The 21,147-nt window shown below is 40.8% G+C and overlaps 1 protein-coding gene across 1 annotated transcript in view; it reads left to right on the forward strand.

Moving 5' to 3' along the window:
- Window positions 1-20,577, forward strand: part of C7 (complement C7) — a 52,079-nt gene extending 31,502 nt beyond the window's left edge. The window contains exons 12-18 of the mRNA XM_059916304.1: window positions 1,265-1,436; window positions 4,561-4,648; window positions 6,852-6,984; window positions 10,501-10,692; window positions 14,928-15,018; window positions 17,693-17,877; window positions 19,353-20,577. Of these exons, the coding sequence (XP_059772287.1) occupies window positions 1,265-1,436; window positions 4,561-4,648; window positions 6,852-6,984; window positions 10,501-10,692; window positions 14,928-15,018; window positions 17,693-17,877; window positions 19,353-19,534 (1,043 nt within the window). The 3' untranslated portion in view covers window positions 19,535-20,577. The remainder of the gene's footprint in view (window positions 1-1,264; window positions 1,437-4,560; window positions 4,649-6,851; window positions 6,985-10,500; window positions 10,693-14,927; window positions 15,019-17,692; window positions 17,878-19,352) is intronic.
- The last annotated feature ends 570 nt before the right edge of the window (window positions 20,578-21,147 follow it).

The raw sequence follows: 21,147 nt of genomic DNA on the forward strand, positions 1-21,147 counted from the left end.
GCTGACAGGGGGTAGAAGCATTTTTCCTACTTACATATTTCCTCATTTTGTACAGCACCAGCCCTGGGGTTGCCAGCCTGGAGTACCCAATAGACCAGGGGTCCCCAACCCCCGGGCCACGGACTGGTACTGGTCCATGGCCTGTTAGGAACCGGGCTGCACAGCAGGAGGTGAGCGGCGGGCGAGGGAGCAAAGCTTCATCTGTATTTACAGCCGCTCCCCATCACTCGCATTACCACCTGAGCTCCACCACCTGTCAGATCAGCAGCGGCATTAGATTCTCATAGGAGCACAGACCCTCACAGCGTGAACTGTGCATGTGAGGGATCTAGGCTGTGCGCTCCTTATGAGAATCTAATGCCTGATGATCTGAGGTGGAGCTGAGGCGGTGATGCTAGAGCTGGGGAGTGGCTGCAGATACAGATTATCATTAGCAGAGAAGTTCGACTGCACAGAGACCATAATAAATCAATTGCTTGCAGACTCATATCAAAACCCTATCAGTGAGGGGCAAGTGAAAACAAGCTCAGGGCTCCCACTGACTCTGCATTATGGTGAGTTGTATAATTATTTCATTATATATTACAATGTAATAATAATAGAAATAAAGTGCACAATAAATGTAATGCGCTTGAATCATCCCCAAACCGTCCCCTCCTCCCCAGTCCGTGGAAACATTGTCTTCCATGAAACCGATCCCTGGTGGCAAAAAGGTTGGGGACCGCTGCAATAGACTATGCTCTTCTCATGCCCAATCACTGCTTTAACATTAGGAACTTATTTGCCTTACTAAGAGACTGTGGGGTGATAAAAAGAGCCTGGACTCAGCCATAAGACCAGGTTACAGTCTGGATGTGGCTCTTGCCCACCAGTACAGCATTGCGCATATCATTTAACCACTTTGTCTTGGATTCCACGCCTATCAAATGAGAATGTTAACAGACCTCTTGGCCACCTCCATTCGTTCTTATGAGAAGTAAATGAATTATAAAATGCATGTGAAAGTGCTTTGAAACAGTTGTAAAATAATAAACAAATTTAAGATAGTATTGCAAGAAGTTCGTTAATGCAGCCTTAATACGGACAATCCTAGTCAGCGTGCAGAGACAGTCTGGCCATTGTGGAGACCTCAGTGAACAGAGTGAAGGTAATAAACCCCAGATCGTCCCCTCCCCCAATAACCACATAGTAGGAAGCTTAGCTTACCGAGCTCTGAAATCTTCCTCTCCAAGTACTCTCTGAACAACGTCTCTCTTATTTACAGGAGGGATTGATGGAGGGTGGAGCTGCTGGTCCTCTTGGGGCCCCTGTGTTCAAGGGAAGAAAACAAGGAGCCGAGAATGCAATAACCCACCTCCCAGTGAGGGTGGGAAATCCTGCATTGGAGAAACGTCAGAAACCAGACAATGCGAAGACGAGGAGTTGGAGCACTTGCGGTAATAGAGACCAGACCTCCTGGCAGTTATGTAAAACTCAGTGCCCTCTGCAGTAAGCACAGAATACACGATTGCTGCTATTGAAAGATTTAAACCTTAAATGGTGATTTTTATCAGGGAGTGCTTTGCTCTTAGCATTGGGGTCAGTTGAAGGAGAGAGGCATATTGTGGCCAATTTGCACTTGTGTGCTTCAAGTTTTCCTGACCCAGGTGTTACAAAAGGCTGGGGAACTGGAAGGCAGTCTGGCTCAGTGCATGAGAGCAGCAGCTTTGGCATCAGGCAGATCTGCCACCTACTTGCTCTGTGAACTTGGGCAAGTTAGGATAAAAATAGTAGATACAATGCTAATAGGATATTGCCTGAGGTTAAGAATATAAAGTGATTTGTACTGTGCCTGGCATATAGTAGGCATTCACTAATAGTTGCATTATTTTTCAGATATACCACTCCCTCTTATTTATTTACTTTGGACTAAGCATGAAGCATACATTTGAGACGGCTAACATCTTCACTGATTAGCCCAGGTGTCTGATACCAACTTCCTGTTTGCCAGGATCTTGCAAAAGCTATCTTCAAAAATGCTTCGTTGCTGGACTTCCCTGGTGGTCCAGTGGTTGAGAATCCACCTTCCAATGAAGGGGATGCGGGTTCCATCCTTGGTCGGCAATTAAGATCCCACGTGCCATAGGGCAACTGAGACCCGACGCAGCCAAAAATCAATCAATCAATCAATCAATATTTAAAAAAAAAAACGCTTCAATATTAAAAAAAAAAAACCCGCTTCGTTGCTGAATCATACCCCTGGGTTAGAGTTCTTTATGCCACACCCCACTCTTTAATACTGTCCTTATTAACCTTTCCTGATCAGGTATTGGCAAAAATTCTAGAAGGATAATTTGAAGGTCATGTGAGTTGAGGAAACGTGTAAGATGCTTGGGTATCTGGTATTAGCATAGGGAGGTGAGATTCCTTATTCCTTATTCCTTGGGTGCTTCGTAATCCAACAATAACCAATATCTCTTGGCCGAGGAAGCTGGCAAACATATGAGATTCTGGTAGGAGGGACCAGAGGAGCTCATCAAGATTAGGAGCCTGACCACCAGAGACAAGGGAGGGCAAGCCCTGCACACACCCTGATCTTGTCAGAAACCCCACCCTTGGACTGTTGTTATAAACCCCTCATCACATCCTCTGGGGTGGGGACACATAGTTTTTCAAGGCAGGAGCCCGCTGTGTTCCCCTTTGCCTGGCAAAGTAATAAAGCTAGCCTTTTCTACTTCACCCAAAACTCTGTCTCTGAGATTTGATTCGGCATTGGTGTACAGAGAGGCCGAGATTTCGGCATCATAATCATGATAACAATGACATCTATCATTAAACAATGATTTTCAGCAGTGCCTCTGAGGTCACTCTACACCAGTATTATCTCCACTCCAGAAACACGAAATCTGAGGGGAAGCCTTACAAATAGCCTGTGAATGTCGCCTCCTTCTGAGCTGAGTTCCTTATATGCTTGCCACACACTGAGGAAACTCAGAGATGTGAAGTATTAAGCATAATTTTCCTTTTTTTATACTAAGGAGGAAGAGGATATTTCCTCTCCTCTGAGCACCAAGAAGAGTGAGAATTCTCTCAGTGCTTCCCTTAGGATGCTCCTGTCCATCCAGCTTTATGTCTACAGGCAGAGGAAATATGCCCACGGAGGGAGAGGTCTCCTCAGAGACCCTCATCTCCCCAGAGATCTGTGCCCTTGAAGACAACATTGTTCTCCTACCAGAATCTCACATGTTCGCCAGCTTCCTCAGCCAAGAGATATTGGTTATTGTTGGATTACGAGGCACCCAAGACCCAGGAATAAGGCATCTCACCTCCCTATGTTAATACCAGACACCCAAGCATCTTACACATTTCCTCAACTCACATGACCTTCAAATTATCTTTCTAGAATTTTTGCCAATACCTGATCAGAAAAGGTTAATAAGGACAGTATTTAAGAGTGGGGTGTGGCATAAAGAACTCTAACCCAGGGGTATGATTCAGCAATGAAACATTTAAAAAAATTTTTTTAAAACACCTATTTTTAACTTTTACTAATTTAATTTCTCCTTGTTGCACCAGGTCTTAGTTGCAGCATGTGTGCTCCTTAGTTGCAGCATGCAGGATCTAGTTCCCTGACCAGGGATCGAACCCAAGTTCCCTGTGTTGGAGGGTGAATTCTTAACCACTGGACCACCAGGGAAGTCACTCTGGCCTCTTTAATCTTGCCTCAGGTGGTTACTTGGATGCTCCTCCCTTGATTAGCAACTGTTCAAATCTGCCCTTTGGAACTCAGGGAAGGTCATGGAGGCTGGAGTCTTGCCTACAAGAAATGGGGAACAAAAAAAGGCCTCTGTGCCTTGGAGCCCCACAGGGCCCTGCTCGGTTTCAGTTACTGTGAGCTCCCCTAGAGATTGCCTTGTGAGAGGTAGAAATAGCATGATTTTAGGAGCTTAACTAACTAGACATGAATCCAGCCCTGGTATTTTTTACTCTATAACCTTGGACAAGTTATTCAAACTTCCTGAGCCTTTCTCCACATATCTCATGGGGTTACTGTGAGTGTGAATTGAGCTGAGGCACATTTGTCGAACATCTGCCAAGGTGCCTAAGCACATAGTAAGCACTCAGTCAAAAACAGTTATTATTTTGTGTTACCTCTCTCGCAGGATCACGAACTTGAATTACCTTATTTTCAATACAGAATTGATTTTGTGTTAAAGGTATTTAAGAACCAAAGAGCAGGAGAAAAAGTGGGTGTGAGACAGGTGACCTCTAGGAATCCCATAAAGCATATGTGTTGTCCAATGGCTTTATTTCTTTTTCTTTTCTTTGTTTGTTTTCCATACTACTGATCTGGTAGTTACCTTTTGGAAGCTTGAGTTGATATTTGTGTTTTCTATTATGGGATGTGATCAGACATTTTATTCTGAGAATGACAAAAACATCACATCACATCACAGTGTCCACTACTCACTTGATGGAGTCCCTTCAGATGCAAATGAAAAATTCACTGTGCTGTAAAATATTTGTTAAACTGTGGAAAATCCATCATGTTAATTATGTTTTGTTTCCTTTTCCTTTCAGATTGGTTGAACCACATTGCTTTCCTTTGTCTTTGGTTCCAACAGAATTCTGTCCATCACCTCCTGCCTTGAAAGACGGATATGTTCAAGTTGGTTATAAAAGATACTTTTTTCCTTTACATACACTGTTTGTTCCAAGTTCTAGCTCTCTACTGATGTCATAACCTATTTCCTCCTTCCGTGATGAAACAGTACTAAAAACATTTTATGTGTGCGTTTTAGTTTAGCAGTGAGGGTTTTAGTTTGTGAGTTTTCTTCTTTGGCCCAAGGTGGTTAGAATTCTTCAGGAGGTAATATATCTCCTGCGGTAAAGGAAATCAATATCGCCACCCAATGAATTAGAAATGTAATCATGCCAGAGGGTTGCTAAACATTTCCATTCGGAACACAAAAGTAGGAATCTATAAGCAAGTTTTTCAGCATAGAGAACTTACCCTGTTCTTTTCACTGCAAGGAGTCTTTTTAAATTTTTCATAAATACAAGGGTTGGGGTAAAGCATTAGTTTTATTCCAGGGGCCAGTAAGACATTTAGCCAGTGTCTGGTGAGATATGGGTCATTGTATTATACTTTGAGCAATTTTCTTGTTCAGGAAGGAACACAAGTCATCTGCCATTTGTCATTCTGGGAAATTAATATGGCTTTGGGGCCATATTAATTCATGTGCTCTTCTCACTCCTTCTTATGATGAGGCTTTGCCTCCAAACCCCAGGAAGTATCTCTTCATGGTACATAGGAGCTATTGTTCATCAGGATTTTCTCAATGCCACCAGCCTTGGTTTCTGGGTGAGGAATTTGCCTCTCAAATGCCAGGCCCTTGAACATATACTCACTGAGTGTTTGCTGAAATTTCCCCAAATGTAGGTACTGTTGGGAGATGTGTGTGTGTGTGTGTGTGTGTGTGTGTGGAGAGAGAGAGAGAAAGTGAACCTAGAATCTCTAACACTCATATTGTCCCACCACAACCCATGAAGTTCCTGAAGGAAACATGCTTATAGAATGAGGCCAGGCAGACTCATATACTTCAGCAAACCACGAAGCTGCTGTCTTCAACGGTAGTGCATGTGGTGTCCTGTAGGAGCTGGGGGTTCCAAACACTGACCCGTGGACTGGCTACATCATAGGCACCCAGGAAACTTAACAATAGATTGCTGCTTGCCCCTTGTTCTCCATTTTTTTTTTTCCTCATTTTGTAAGTTTAGTGTAGAGCCTGAGAGTTTTGTTTTTTTTTAATTGTTACTAATGGTTTTGACAGAGAGGTCAGGTTTAGACACTGTGGAGTTAGACTTTCTCACATAGAAGTCCCTTCTGCAAGGCAGAGGAAGGCCTAGGGGCTAGAACCAAGGCAGATCAAATATCTTTCCCCATTTTCTTCAAATCACAATGCCAATCTGGGTGCTCTTTTTCCTACCAACTCTCATGATGGAGCCAGACTGGGCCAGGAGGAACAGGACTGTCTGTGAGAAGAAGGCGCCACAGAATTTTGTTCTATTATTGCCTACAGCAGAGCTGGTCCAGCTCCATGCCCTCTCCCAGGCCAGTTTTCTTCCCCATCTTCTTGAGTAGCCGAGAACTAGATGGATAAGGAAAGGAACCAAGAGAGACACCAAACAAGAATGATGACTCCCTCTAGGCTCAGACCTCAGATTCTTCCTTGCTTCACAGTGAAATCTCACCTCCTGGCATTATGGGCTAATGGCATGTCCCTGAATCTGACCCAGCCTCAGCATCACTTCCCTTACAGGATGGGGCTGGGGAAGGTAGTGGGTGACGATCAACATCATGCTTCCCCTGAAAGTCATCCGTGGGAACCTCAAACTTCCGTGAACACGTTGATAAGACATTTGAACATTTCTGCCTGTTCATAATGACATTTGTTGGGCAGTATTGCCAACGGACAGCCCATAACACCTCACTAGGAAGAGTTGACTGACAAGGACATTTCCAAAATCCGATACTTTCCTGAAAGTGTAATAGAAGTTATTTGAGCAGTGTCCACTAAAGTAATTTTAGTAAAATGTTTAGTACAATGCTTGGTTTTGGGGAGCTGCCAATAAATTATAGTACAGTGGCATTAATAGCTTTATTTCAATTAATGGTGGTACCAGTGTTGTTGGCTAGGACTCTACAGGAAAAAATAATTTTACAGACAATTTTCAAAATGAGTTATTTGAATGTAGGCTGCCTGACGATTAAAGAAGTCATGATTTATAGGCTGAATATATCTAAAGAAACATTTTGTTAATGCAAAAGAGATATATTCTTCCTTTCTCCATCTTTTATTTCTGTTCAGGATGAAGGTGCCATGTTTCCTGTTGGGAAAAACATAGTGTATACTTGCCATGAAGGATACTCTCTTGTTGGAGACCCTGTTGCCAGATGTGGAGAAAATTTACAGTGGCTTGTTGGGAAAATGCATTGTCAGAGTGAGTGGCCTTGATTATAGTATATAATTTAAGATGAAAGAATAGTGTGGAAAGGAATAAATCAGGATAAATAACAGCTTACCATATGCCCATGTCTTGATCTCCTTTTCCTGAAAAGCTTATATGATCCTGTCCAAATTTCAGGAATATCTTGAAAAACCCCTCAGCTTTCTCTAGTTGCTAGTGCTCCTGTTAGGTGAGGCACATTTTATTGCAATTTTAAAGTTTCTGGTGCAAATTAGAATAGGTCAGGGAGCTCAGTTCTGGTTAAGACCATCAGGACATTCTTTAGAGTTTAATCACCAGGGATTTACCACAATCGACTTCCTTAAATGCTTTTGATCCTATTTTGTTTAGATGTAGGCATCTGAGTAGGTGCTTCTGCATGTTGTATCACCCTAACGCTATTTTCTGGTTTCTATCTCAGCTGTACTACAATATAAGATTCTTCAGCAGATGGATAGACAGAGCTACAGGGATGTATTTGTCCTATATCAGTTGGTCTAGGCTATGTGAGGAAAGTCCTAGTGCACACAGGTACATTTTATTCTCTTGAGTACATACATATTAGTAAAAGTTCTGAGTTGTCAGGTATACATACATTTAGAGTTGGTAGATGCTACCAATCTTCCAAGTGGTTGTACCAATTTACATCCCAGACAGAATCTGAGACGTCAAGATTGCTCTGTATCCTCACCTACACTTGATATTGTCTATCTTAAATATATTTTTTTTTAGCTATACTGGTGAGTGTGTAGCAATATCTTATTTTTTAATTTGTATTTTTAAATTTGTATTTCTTCTGATGACTAATGATGTTAAGCCTGTTTTCATATATTTATTGGGTATTTGGATACTTTTTTTGGTGAAGTGGCTGTCTAATCTTTTGGGCATTTTTTCTGTTGGTTTGTTAGTCTTTTTCTTACTGATTTGTAAGGTCTCCTCTTGTTCTCTCTGTTTCTGTCTGTCTTTCTGTCTCTCTGCCCTAGAGTCCTTGGGAAGAAATAAACTATCAATATTACTGAAATAGACTATAAATATTCCCTAGCTAAGAGTATTAAAGCCAAAATTTAGTTCTTTTAAAAGATTAATAAGATACTTCTGCTTGAAGAGCTTCTTTTTCTTTATTGTGTATCTACTGGTGAAAAGTTGTCCCAGTATTTGTTCATCTAAAACGTTTTTATTTTATCTTTACTTTTGAAGGATAGTTTTACTGGATAAGGAATTCTAAGTTAGCAGTTATTTTCTTTAAAGCCTTTAAAGATTTTATTACATTGCCTTCTGACTTCATTGTTTTTTAGTGAGAAGTCAACTTTCAAGTTTATTGTTTCTCCTTTGGAAATCATATTTTTTTGGTCTGGCTGCTTTTAAGATTTTTTTTTTTCTTTTCCAGAAGCAACTGTACTCTGATGTGCCTAGGTGTGATTTTCTTTGTCTTTGTCCTGGTTGATCTTCAAAGCACTCTTGAACCTATGCTTTAATGTCTTTTGTCAGTTTTAGAAAATTCTTCACCTTTGTCCTCAAATATTGCTCTGTCTCATTCTTGCTCACGTCTCCTCATGAGACACAAATTATACATTTTTTAGAATGTATATACATATACATACGTGTGTGTGTGTGTGTGTGTATGTATATATATATATATATATATATATATATATATATATATATATATATCTCTTTGTTTTGTTTTGGTATTTTTTGCCATGCCCTGTGTCTTGCAGGATCTTAGTTTCCCGACCAGGGATCGAACCCAGGCCCAAGACAGTGAAAGTGCCGAGTCCTCACCACTGGATCGCCAGGGAATTCCCTACATTTTTTTGTTTTACATCGATTTTTCTCTCTCTGTTTCATTTTAAATATTTTCTATTGATCTATGTTCCAGTTTATTAATTCTCTGTACAGTTGTGACAATCTGCTTTCAAGAACTCTACTGAGTTCTTAATTTCATTTTCCAATTCTAGATATTCCATTTGTCTACTTTTCTATACTTTCTAATTCTCTGTTGATAGTCTCCATCTTCTAATTTCATTTTTCCAACATATTAATCATAGTTATTTCATGGTCCATGTCTGTTAACCCCATCATCTGGATCTGCTATAGATGTTTCTATTGTATTTTTGAATGTTGGATTAGTTTTGGTTGAATGCCAGATTTATATGTAAAAAAAATGCATATGGATGATGTTATCTTCCTCTAGAAAAGATTTAGGTTTGTTACTGGCAAGAACAAGGCTTGTTTATGTCTGGTTTACCTTTATCTCAGGTTGTATCCATTAAGGGATCATAAGGGAAAGTATGGGATTTCTACTGAGGCTCCTCCTTTGTAACAGGACTGGACTCTAATTTTTGGTCTCCTAGCCCTGTGAGACTGCTAAAAACTCCATGCAGCTATTCAGCCTCTGAGCTGCAGCTTTCTGCTTAGTTTAGCAGCCCTTCAGCACATTAAAAAAAAAATGTTTTTTTCCAAATTTACAAATAACCTCAAGGGCAAAAGCATTACCAAACGTTGTAATCACTACTTTAGACTTCCCTTTTTCTAGAGTCTTGGGCCTTCAAATTTCCACTGCTCTGATTGTTGTCTGATGCGCTCAGAAATACTTTTTCTTTTAACTTTGTACAGCCTTTCTATATGTCTTAGTGGGAGCATTAGTGTGAAACCAGCAAATGTGTCATGGCCAGAAATAAACAAATCTGATGCTAAATTATTAGCTTTTTGAAGGCAGATTATGTGACTAGTGTTTTGTGTCCCTAGTAGCACACAACATATTTGGCAAAATATAGACACTCAATGAATGCTGATTTTGAATGAATGAATGGGTTTTCTGATTAAAATGGTGCAAAAATAAAGCAGTACTTTGTAGAATATTGTCCAAAGTCCACTAGAGAGATTGGCAAGATTTTTTTTTTTTTAATCATGAATTCTGACTCGCTTTCCATGACTATGCATGTTTCTCATTTTTCTCCTTGTTGTTTTTTCAAGTAGAAGATTTGAGCTAATGAAAGTAATTGAATAAGAAAAGATAGAACTGGGAAACCAAAAATGATTTAACACTTTTATGGTTGCAAGGTTAAAGGTGGTTCTTTAAAGATTTCAGATAGCAAAATATCTAATTGGGTATATGCTAATGATATGCAAATGAACACAACTCTTGGGAAAATTCTAGTGGGGCTTCACCAGACAAGAAGTAGCAGCTGTAAAAAGTCTGGTTTTAACAGCAGGCTGGACTTCAGGACTCCAAAAGGCTTATTCATTTTAAGTTGTCACATGGCTTTGAGGGCAGGGGTGAGAGAGTGGGAACTGTTTTGGCCTTCAGTCATTCATGTCATTAACATGCCAGGCATGTTGGGATATGTCTTTCAGAGCATCCTAAGAGTGAACTCACCTCTTCCTCCTTGTCCTCTAATTAGAAAAAGCAGAACAAGTGTATCAGCACCATTCGAGGCTGTCACTTTTTTTTTAAAAGATGGTGTAGGAAAGCAGTGACCCTTGTATTCTTCTCTCTTTTCTCTTTAGAAATTGCCTGCGTTCTGCCTGCACTGATGGATGGCATACAGAGTCATCCCCACAAACCTTTCTACACCGTTGGTGAGAAGGTGACCTTTTCCTGTTCAGGTGGCAGGTCCTTAGAAGGTCCTTCGACATTTCTCTGCGGATCCAGCCTTAAGTGGAGCCCTGAGATGAAGAACGTCCAGTGTGTGCAAAAAGGTGAGTGGCTCTTGGGTCTGTCCAAGGACACATACACTCAGGGAATGAGAGTCCTTGCGGCAGTTCCTCAAGGCACTGAACCTCCATAACGGAGTCATTCCCTCCATGCCTGCCCTGCTACAAGAAGGAGGTCAGTTCATAGAGTGGGTAACAGAGTTTTCTGCACATGGCACAGATAGACTCACAGAATTCAAGGAAAGGCAAGAATTGCCCTGGGGATTCTGAAATTTTAACTTAAATCCTTCATATCAAAGATTAGCTTTATATTTGTTAAGGTGCCAAGAAAATAAAGAATTTCTAAAAGCTGATTTCTGGTTTCCTCCTGATTTTTAAAAATGTACTTTTATGAAGTACAGAGTTGAGATCATAATTTATATAAAATTCTGTATGTTTCGTTTTTGGACTCTTAGAGTTTATTAGTGCTATTGAAATTGAAAATTTAAAAGCGCTTACATATAACCCTGCAAAGCAGAGTTATTGAAGGAAAAGTATTGTGGTTTGTGAAGTTGTTCTTAATAGTAGAAATCCAAATATCCAGTATTTTGAACACATGGCAAATTAAAATAGTTTTTTAAAAAATTTTTTATTGGAGTATAGTTGGTTTACAATGTTGTGTTAGTTTCGGGTGTACAGCAAAGTGAATCAGTTATACATATACATATATCCACTCTTTTTGGATTCTTTTCCCATATAAGCCATTACAGAGTATTAAGTAGAGTTCCCGGTGCTGTACAGTAGGTCCTTATTAGTTATCTATTTTATACATAGTAGTGTGTATATGTCAATCCCAATCTCCCAATTTATCCCTCTCCCCCCTTTCCCCCTGATAACCATAAGTTAGTTTTCTACATCTGTGACTCTATTTCTGTTTTGTAAATAAGTCCATTGGTATAAAATGGTCTTTTAAGAAGCTAAGGCAGGAAGAGATTTAGAAAGCCAAACTATTTCTTTTAGAGATACTTAAAATGGGATAGATTTGTTTTCAAAATAACCTCCTCTTTCTTCTTTGTTTACTTTTTTTTTAAGAAATGGAAAATATTATGTTTGTAACAATTAAAAACAAGAAAGAAGAAAATCGCACTTGCATTCTATTTTATATGATATTCTTATTTCTTGAGTATATAATTTTTAATTCAATGCTGAAATTTGGCTTCTATGGTGAAGATGAAGGAGTTGATTCCGTGAGTAGTAATATTAGGTGAATTCGATCTTCACAGCTGAAAAGAGAGCAGGTTGTGACTGATGGAGCAGTCTGTGACTGATTGTGTTAAACAGATCACAGAGGACAGAATGGGAGGGCTGCGTGTCCAGTGGAATGGCTGCCCTACCTGTTCTCACGTGCTCTGTAGCTGTCACAGCAGAGGCGGCTGCTTTGTTTTCTACATGCAGTGAAGTAAAGCTATGAGTTTATTTGGGATAAAATAATGGACCTGTACCAATAATGCTAAAATTAAGGAGAACAGTGTACAGTTGATGAGGTTGCTCTTTTCTTCCAAATGAGATTATATACTTTATATACTTGTTTTTTTCTGAAATGTCTTTTTCAGTCACTTTATAACACATTTGGTAGGAATTTTCTCCCACTCAGTAGCAAATCCGATTAAGGTTTTAATTAAGGATGTTTTTCGGAAGATTTAGATAACAATAATAACTACCCTTAAAATAAGCCTATAACAAACCAAAAGTTCCAGGTTTGTCAGCCTCCAGAGTTTTAAAATACCTGATGTACAAGTATTTAGTCTTTTTTATATTGTGGTAAAATATACACAACATACAATTTACCATTTTAACCATTTAAAAATGTGCAATTCAGTAGCATTAAGTACAATCCCATTATTGTTCAACCATCACTGTCATCCGTCTCCAGAGCTTTTCCATCTTCCCAAACTGAAACTCTGTATCCGTTAAACACTAGCCCGTTATTTATCCACACCTGCATCAGTACTTAGTCTTGATGTGAAGATATTTGATTTTAAAATAGTAAATGTATATACTGTAGGTGGGTCCTAAGAGTGTGTTTACTTGGTTAGTCAAGCCATGAAGATAACAAAGCTATATTCTTTTTAAATGCAAAAGTCTTTGGTCTAGGTAATTCTACAAGCGATTTTCCGCAAAGAAATTATAATAACTTTTAGAAAATATTTAAAATTTGAAATTCTATCCTTATGAATGGTTAGCAAATAAACTGCTAATAATAATGCAGAACTAATGTACATGACTTAATCACTGAACTTCAGTTTTGGTCCATTTAGATCAGACTTTCCCAACCCCAGCACTACTGGAATCTGGGGCCTGATAATTCTTTGTTGTGGGAGCCTGTCCTGTGCCTTATCAGATGTTTGGCAGAATCCCTGGTCTCTGCTCACTAGATGCCAATAGCGTCTCACAGGGGTGACAACCAAAAATGTCTGTTGACATTGCCAAATGTCCCCTGGGGAGCAAACATTTGCCCCTGGTTGAGAAGCATTGATCTAGATAATACCATTAAAATATTTTATTTTGGAGTTACTTAGGATTTCAGAAAATTTGCAAGTATAGTTTCCATATACCCTTTACCCATCTTCACATAATATTAACACATTACATACCTTGACACAATTTAGTTGGTCAAAACCAAGACATTAATATTAAACAGTACCATACTATTGACTACCCTACAGACTCTGTTCATACATCACCAGTTTTTCCACCGATATCCTTTTCATGGTCTAGGATCCAATTCAGGATACTACGTTGCATTTCAAATTGGGCGATTGGGATTGACATGTATACACTGATGTGTATAAAATTGATGACTAATAAGAACCTGCTGTATAAAAAAAAAAGATAATACCATTTCAAAGAAAATGTTTAAAGAATAAGTACTTGCTAGAGACCTTGCTGGACACGGCAGGCATACTTCACCTTGCTACCATTTTTACAAGTTCATGCCTTCCTTGTTCATGAGATTTTCCTGTCATGTCTAAAGCTCTTATGTTTTCTGAAGTAAGGAAGTATTCCATAGTTTGTGTACCCATAAAAACACATCCTTCAGGCAAATGACCTTTATAGATATATCCAGGAGGTAGCTAGTTTTATGATGCAAAAGTATATGCCACTGAATTCCATTGTAATGAAGCTGGGAGGAGGTGGAAATTGCAGGGTGGTATAGACTGTTCACGTTGTAGGCAGGCATAGCCTAGGCCGTGGCAAATTATGCTCTTGTAAGTTGGACCAAAGTGTTTTCCTGTCAAAACTGGAATGAGGGCTTCCCTGGTGGCGCAGTGGTTGAGAATCTACCTGCCAATGCAGGGGACACGGGTTCGAGCCCTGGTCTGGGAAGATCCCACATGCCGCGGAGCAACTGGGCCCGTGAGCCACAACTACTGAGCCTGCGCGTCTGGAGCCTGTGCTCCGCAACAAGAGAGGCCGCGATAGTGAGAGGCCCGCGCACCACGATGAAGAGTGGCCCCCGTTTGCCGCAACTAGAGAAAGCCCTCGCACAGAAACGAAGACCCAACACAGCCAAAAATAAATAAATAAATAAATAAATAAATAAATGAAATTCTTTAAAAAAAAAAAAAACTGGAATGATGATTGGCTTTCTATCAGTTTGTAGGAAACATAAAATAAAGGAAAGGATTTTATTAATGTAAGTACCTCCAGACATTTAGTCACTGTTGAGGGGAGACCACTTGGACATTTACATGTAAGAGGTTATTATAGTTGTCCTTGAGATACTGAGAACTCTTCTTGTATAGGTCAAGTGATGGTATGCTTTCTGTCTCATTATAGGCACAGTGGGCAAAATGCGTCCACATAACAAACAGTTTTTAAAACCCCATGTACTTGATGAAGGGGAACCTACTCTGTGGGCCTTCAATTCAGACAAACATGGACTTCAATCCTGGCTTGGCCAATTTGTTAACTAGCATGAATTTCCTAACTTTTCTGTCTCTTAGTTTCCTCATCTCCTAAACGGGCATTTATTAAGGGGATTAAATATCACAATGTATAAAAAGGGCAGGGCCAAGAGTAAATGCTCAAGAAATGGTGGCTATTATGACCAATGAAATTGGGTGGTCCTAGGAATGCTCTAGCTCTTGTAAAATGCTTTATAGCTTTATTTTTTACTGTACAAACTTGTTGCAGTTGAGACTATTACAGAGCCTGGTTCAACAATTAAAAAAATACCTTGTTTGCTATAAAGAAGCTTTTCACCTAATGATCGCCTCTCCATTATCGTTTTCTTTTAGATGCCCCTTTGGCACCGGAAGTGCCTGAATGTCAGCGCTGGGAGAAACTGCAGAATTCAAGATGTGTTTGTAAAATGCCTTATGAATGTGGGTAAGCTCTGTCTTCTTCTCTGTTTTATTTTATTTAAAATAGATGGGATGATTTCTTAATGCCATTTGAAGCAACATGGATGGACCTAGAGATTGTCCTACTAACTGAAGTAAGTCAGACAGAGAAAGACAAATATCGTATGATATCACTTATATGCGGAATCTAAAAAAAAAAATTGGTACAAATGAACTTATTTACAAAATAGAAACAGACTCACGGACTTAGAGAACGAACTTATGGTTACCGGGGGGGAAGGGTGCAGAGGAAGGATAGTTAGGGAGTTTGGGATTAACATGTACACACTGCTGTATTTAAAATAGGTAACCAACAGGGACCGTCTGTATAGCACAGGGAACTCTGCTCAGTATTATTTAACAACCTAAATGGGAAAAGAATTTGAAAAAGAATAGATACATGTATATGTATAACTGAATCAGTTTGCTGTACACCTGAAACTAACACAACATTGTTAATAAACTATACTCCAATATAAAATAAAAAGTTAAAAAATAATAATTAAGTTAAAAAAAATAGATGGGATGATTTCTTAGATGCTAGTCTCTGTTAGCTCAAAGGTGTTACTTACCACGGGTTAAGGGTCTTTGCATTTCAATCCAGCCCATTTGCTGCTTGTTATTTGCCTGGGTCACCAGCGCTGACCATTGGTGACGTTAGGCAGTGTTCTAATCTGGCTGGTGAGAAAGGCTGAAGAGCTGCTTGAGATTGCTTGTTCTCTACATAAAATGGGGCAAAATGACAAAACTGTCACCTGAGGATTTAGAGCTTGAGGAGATTAGGGCTGAAATTCCCATGAGACATAAACTCTTAAAGATACCAAGAGAAACAAAAGCAGCTGCTTTTCTGATTCTTGAAATATGTTTATTTCTAGATTTGCATTCTAAGAACACCACCACACTTGAAATCACTCCATTGTAGAAAGATATCTGAAGTAATTACTGTATGTTGGATACAGATGGCATGATTAAGTTGGGACAAGAGGAGGTTTACTGGTGGTACTATTTACAGAAATGTGTGCAGAGTAAAGAAAACTGCAAGCCACAGGGCAGTACTCCTGGGCTGGTAGCAGTTCGGGTTTATAGTATCTCCACGCCCAAGCCAGAAGGTGTGAGAGAGGAGCACTTAGGAAAACCTGTTGACAGAGGGCTAGTTGAGGAGGAGTTGAGTCCCTCATTTGGGGACCTCAGAGATCCCCAGCAGTGAGCCAGGGGAATAAAACCCCCCATTGTACCCTCTTCTCTCCCTCCAGTCTCTTGCCAGACTCCCCCATTGATCAAACACCCCTGAAGCTAGAGGACAAGGAAGTCTATTGATGTGGTCCATACGTGTCAGCCTCCCAGGCAGGGTGGAGAAGAGTGGAGGGTGGATCGGGAGAGGCAAATGGAAGCTATCCAGTCCCCAGGACTTACTGGCCATCTTTAAGGTTAAGAATCAAAACACAAATTATTAGCCAATTACTTGGCTTTCAATTAGTATGGTCATCAAAACACATCTTGAACACCTACATTGGGTAATGATGACTATGGTGGTATCTTATAAGAAGTAACTTCTCATGTGAAGGAGAACATAAAACTGAATAGCATAAATGGAGATGGTCAGCCCAGAATCTTCTGACTGTGCTGTTATTCTCTATTAATCATTGTTTACTTTGACTCACTTTCATCCTCTTTCCAACTTCTCTGATTCATTGAGTTTATCTGCAACCTGTTTATAAATACGGTAAGAGTTTTAATATCAGATACTGATAACAATCAGATAGATGGCCTTGTAAGTTCTCTGCCCTTTAAGGTGTCCTGAGTACTTCTATTTAAAGTTTAAATAAACAGATAAAAAAGAGATACTAGGATTTGTTTCTGTTATGTAAATGTCCAAATAAATTTAACTCTTGGTCAGAGAAGTAAGCATTAGAGCTAAATATATATAAGTAAATATAGATTCTGTTTACTATTCAAAAATGCCTTGTTGTCTAGGGTTTCACTACAGTAATTGTTTCCTTACCCATCAGCATTCAGAAATGTGGTTGTTTTTATTAGTGACATTTCAAATAGTTAGCACTATTTTAACACCAATGCATACGAAAAAAAAGTAACCCATTTTATGGAGATATTTCTAAACTATTTTGTAAACGTAGATACTCTAAAAATAGCATTGAAAAATAGAGTTCATTTTCCCTTGAGGATTCAGTCATCAGCTGTGGATAATGCTATAATATGGACCTGAACTCTCAGGGCTGCTGGCCTGGGAGGAGGTGCTTTCTTCTGCAGTCAGTGGTCCCATTTGACTACCATTCCTCTGAGTGTTTTGATCTTTGCTAATTTTCTGTCTCCTTCTTTGTCGTCAGTCTACCAGCTGTGGCTAGCAGACGTTGCCTTCTCTTCTAATTTGCTGTATCTGATCTGTTCTAGATGAAACTACATTGACACTAGATATCTAAGTTTGTAAAATTTGTGAGTAAATAAAGAACAAAATATGTTCATTTTGAAGATTGGAGGGGGTTGGCCCTAGTAATGGGGGGCATTTGCATTTCTGTTCCATCTTTTTGCTGTAGGTGACAACATCTGAGGCACTGAACCCAGAGCCTCACCTTTCACTTCTCATTCTCAGCTTTGAAGAAAGAAAATCTTGTAAGTAAAGTAATTAAAAAAATTTGTTTCAGATCCTCCTTGGATGTATGTGCTCGAGATGAGAGAAGCAAAAGGATACTGCCTCTGACAGTTTGCAAGATGCATGTTCTCCAATGTCAGGGTAGAAATTACACTGTTGCTGGTAGGGAGAGCTGTACTCTACCTGCCTCAGCTGAGAAAGCTTGCGGTGTGTGTCCACTATGGGGAAAATGTGATGGTAAGGGGCATTTCATATTTGTAACTATAAAAATGCTAAAGTAATAGGAGTGAAGTTTTCAAACATGTAGTTTTCTAGTTTAGCAGCAGATCAAAGCACATCCCTGAGGGTGTCAAAGACCCCGACTGGTCTGGGCATGAACTGTCCTCCCCCACTGCCTTCCCCGGGGAGGGGGTGGATCAAGAACTCTCCCTGATGGTCTGAATGTCCTCCCAAACATCACGTTCCACCTTCACGATCTTTGCTCTGTCCTTGTATTATCCATACTATGTACTCATTGAGAAAGAAACAGACTCCCATAAAAATAACAATTTTTAGAAGAAGAAACTTTATATCACATCTTTAATAGGAAATGTCCCTTGCCTTAAATATTAGGTAACCATGAAAATACATAGTGAAACAAAACAAGGTAGGAGATTCCAGCCAGATGCTGCTCAAAGCTTGGAGGTTGATGCTTCCTGGTGATAAAGGGTGTTTAGCAAGTGTCAGGGGCGTGCTGAAAGCGCACCCGTGCCAAGCTGACACTTTCTCCTAGAAGCAGTCCGAAGGATGTGAAGAGAATAGGAAAGGAGGTACTACATTCTCAGGCTGTGATTCCATACTTGCTGGTGCCGTGTCCAGGGAGCACCTAACAGTGATCTTGACAACCAGCACCGGCCAGCGCTCCTCCGCGGGGGCAAGAGTTGGGTCGCCAGAGCCAAGTCACCGTCCTCAGTTTCCCCATCTGTCAATTTGGGAGCCGGACTGTGCGATCTTGATCTGTAAGGTCTCTGCCAGCTCCTCAGGCCCTCCTTTTCCTGGCCGGTACCCGCTGGGCACCTTTCCCCTCACTCCCGTCCCATGTGCAGCAGAGACGATGACACATATAGCCGCGTCTGGGTCACTTTCGGCTTGGCAGTCACCACAGTGGTCTGGCAGACCTGGTTACCCTCCTTCTGGGGACGCCCGGCTGGTGCGTTCCAGCCTCGCACCTTCAGCGCACACACTGCTTTCCTCCCCGACTCGTTTCTGATGGGTCTTTACGGGACATGAGGCCTTTTGCATCCCATGCCCTCTCTCTCTCAAAGCAAGTTAATTCTTTTGTCTCCCTCTGTTTGAGCCTTGCCGCCCGGCTCTTTGCTGAGGTCTCTGTATTTGGTCTGGGCGTTGAGGGATCCCACCGGGGGTTTGGGCCCCCCCCCCCCCCCGTGCAGCACGTGGAGGAGAGAACCGCTCCGCGGGGGTCCCATCGATAGGAAGCCTGGCAGCAGCCTCAAAACCTGCTTATTCTGTCGGAGTGGAGCGAAATGCCTCCCTTGCCCAATCCTGCGGCTTTTCCTGGGGATCCGGGAGAGGGGAGGGTAGTTGATTACATCACGCGAGGCAGGAGCGTCTATAGCTCTCCAATCACCAAACATCACGACTTTGGACGTGATGCGCCTTGTCTTCCCCACGTCCACCATGGGCCACCAAGCCTCTCTTGCCTCTTTTTCCAGCCCAGAGCAGCAAATGTGTCTGCAGAGCCGCCTCGGAGTGCGAGGAAACAGGGTTCAGCGTCTGCGTGGAGGCGAATGGCAGGGAGCGGACGATGACAGAGTGTGAGGCCGGCGTCCTGAGATGCCGAGGACAGAGCATCTCCGTCACCAGCATCCGGCCCTGCGCCGCCGGAGCCCCGTAGCTCCCGGCGCCGGTGGGCCTGCTCGCGATCCTGCAGCCGCGTGGCCGAGTTAGAACCTCTGCACGCCCGGCCCTGTAGACAGCTTCTCAGCACGCGGGCCCATTCTTTCTCCTTCCACTCCGTGTCCACTTCTCGCAGTCCCCAGGCCCTGCATAATTACACAACCCTTTGTTCTCCCAAACCTGAATCCAGATCCTCTTTTTCTTCCCTTTAAATGTCAGTCAGGCTGAAGGCTATTGATGAACCTTTGAAGGAGCTGTTATGTTCTTGGAAAAATTGCTGACTTCTCTGGACCTTGACTTTTTTTTAATCTGAAAATTAGAGGGTTGGACTAGAGAAATCTGAATGCTCTATGATTCTTTTAAGTATGATTAAAAGAACCGACCAGAACACACTCTACAAAATGATTACAAAAAACAGAAAGATTGGAGAGGCTGGCTTCGCTCAGTGAAACCGAGTACAAAGGGGACCTTGAATGGAAAAAGGCAGATACAATTATTCCATCCCAGGCACCACACCTAGAGATCCCTAATCTTGTCAGGAGGTTGAATCACTGCTATCAGAGTGGAATCCATCACATTATGGTCACAGGGGCACCTTCTACTTTCCTGTCTGAGAACAAGTATTTACAATTGAGGCTTCTCTCTGGAGCTTTTCTTGTGTTTTCCAGACACAAGACCTGCAGTCTGTCCCCTTCCTCCCCTTTCCTTTTGCAGGAAGCATCATTCGTGCCTGAGCCGTTGAGTGATTGTGTATTTGGGAGAACAGCGCTCTCTAATGTGGACACACACCTAGACTTTTCAGGGGGCTCTACAGGTAGATCCATGTGAGGCATTAGCCTTCTATTTAGTCCCTATTCATCTTTCATCAAAACAAAATAACAGCTGTAGGTGATGAAATGAGTGGGCTTCAATGGAATTTAAAATACGCTTTTATATACAAATAATATCTCTGTATTTTTCTGATACATTTCAATGAAACTTTAGTTTAAATGACAATGATTAAAAAACTCATTAAAGATACTATACTTTGGAATTTTAAAATCTGTGTTATGTTTAATTTTAAAGACTTTCCATGAAGGATGGCTAATGTGCTCTTTTTTATATTTTTAAAATTTTCAAAATACTTTATTGAGGTATGATTGACATGTAAAGATCTGTACATGAGTTTGGGGATAAGTGTACATCTGTGAAACCATCACCACCATCCAGACCATAAACATATCCAACATCTCCCAAGGTTTCCTCCCACCCTCATTATTATTATTATTATGGTAAGAACACTTAACATAAGATCTTCCCTGCTAGAAAATTTTAGGTGTACATTATAGCATTGATAGCTACAGGCACTGTGCTATATAGTAGATCGCTAGAACTCATTTATCTTGCATAACTGAAACTTGATATCTTTTGACCATCACTTCCCCATTTTTCCCTGCCCCTAGCCCCTGGCAACCACCATTCTACTCTTCGCTCCATGAGTTTGACTGTTTTAGATACCTCCTAAAAGTGAGATTATACAGTATTTATCTTTTTGTATTTAGCTTATTTCATTCAGCATCATGTCCTCCAGGTCTATCCAAGGGATGAGTGAATAGTTGGTGGAGAAGGAGG

Source organism: Balaenoptera ricei, chromosome 3, assembly GCF_028023285.1.
Source record: "Balaenoptera ricei isolate mBalRic1 chromosome 3, mBalRic1.hap2, whole genome shotgun sequence".
Lineage (NCBI taxonomy): Eukaryota > Metazoa > Chordata > Mammalia > Artiodactyla > Balaenopteridae > Balaenoptera > Balaenoptera ricei.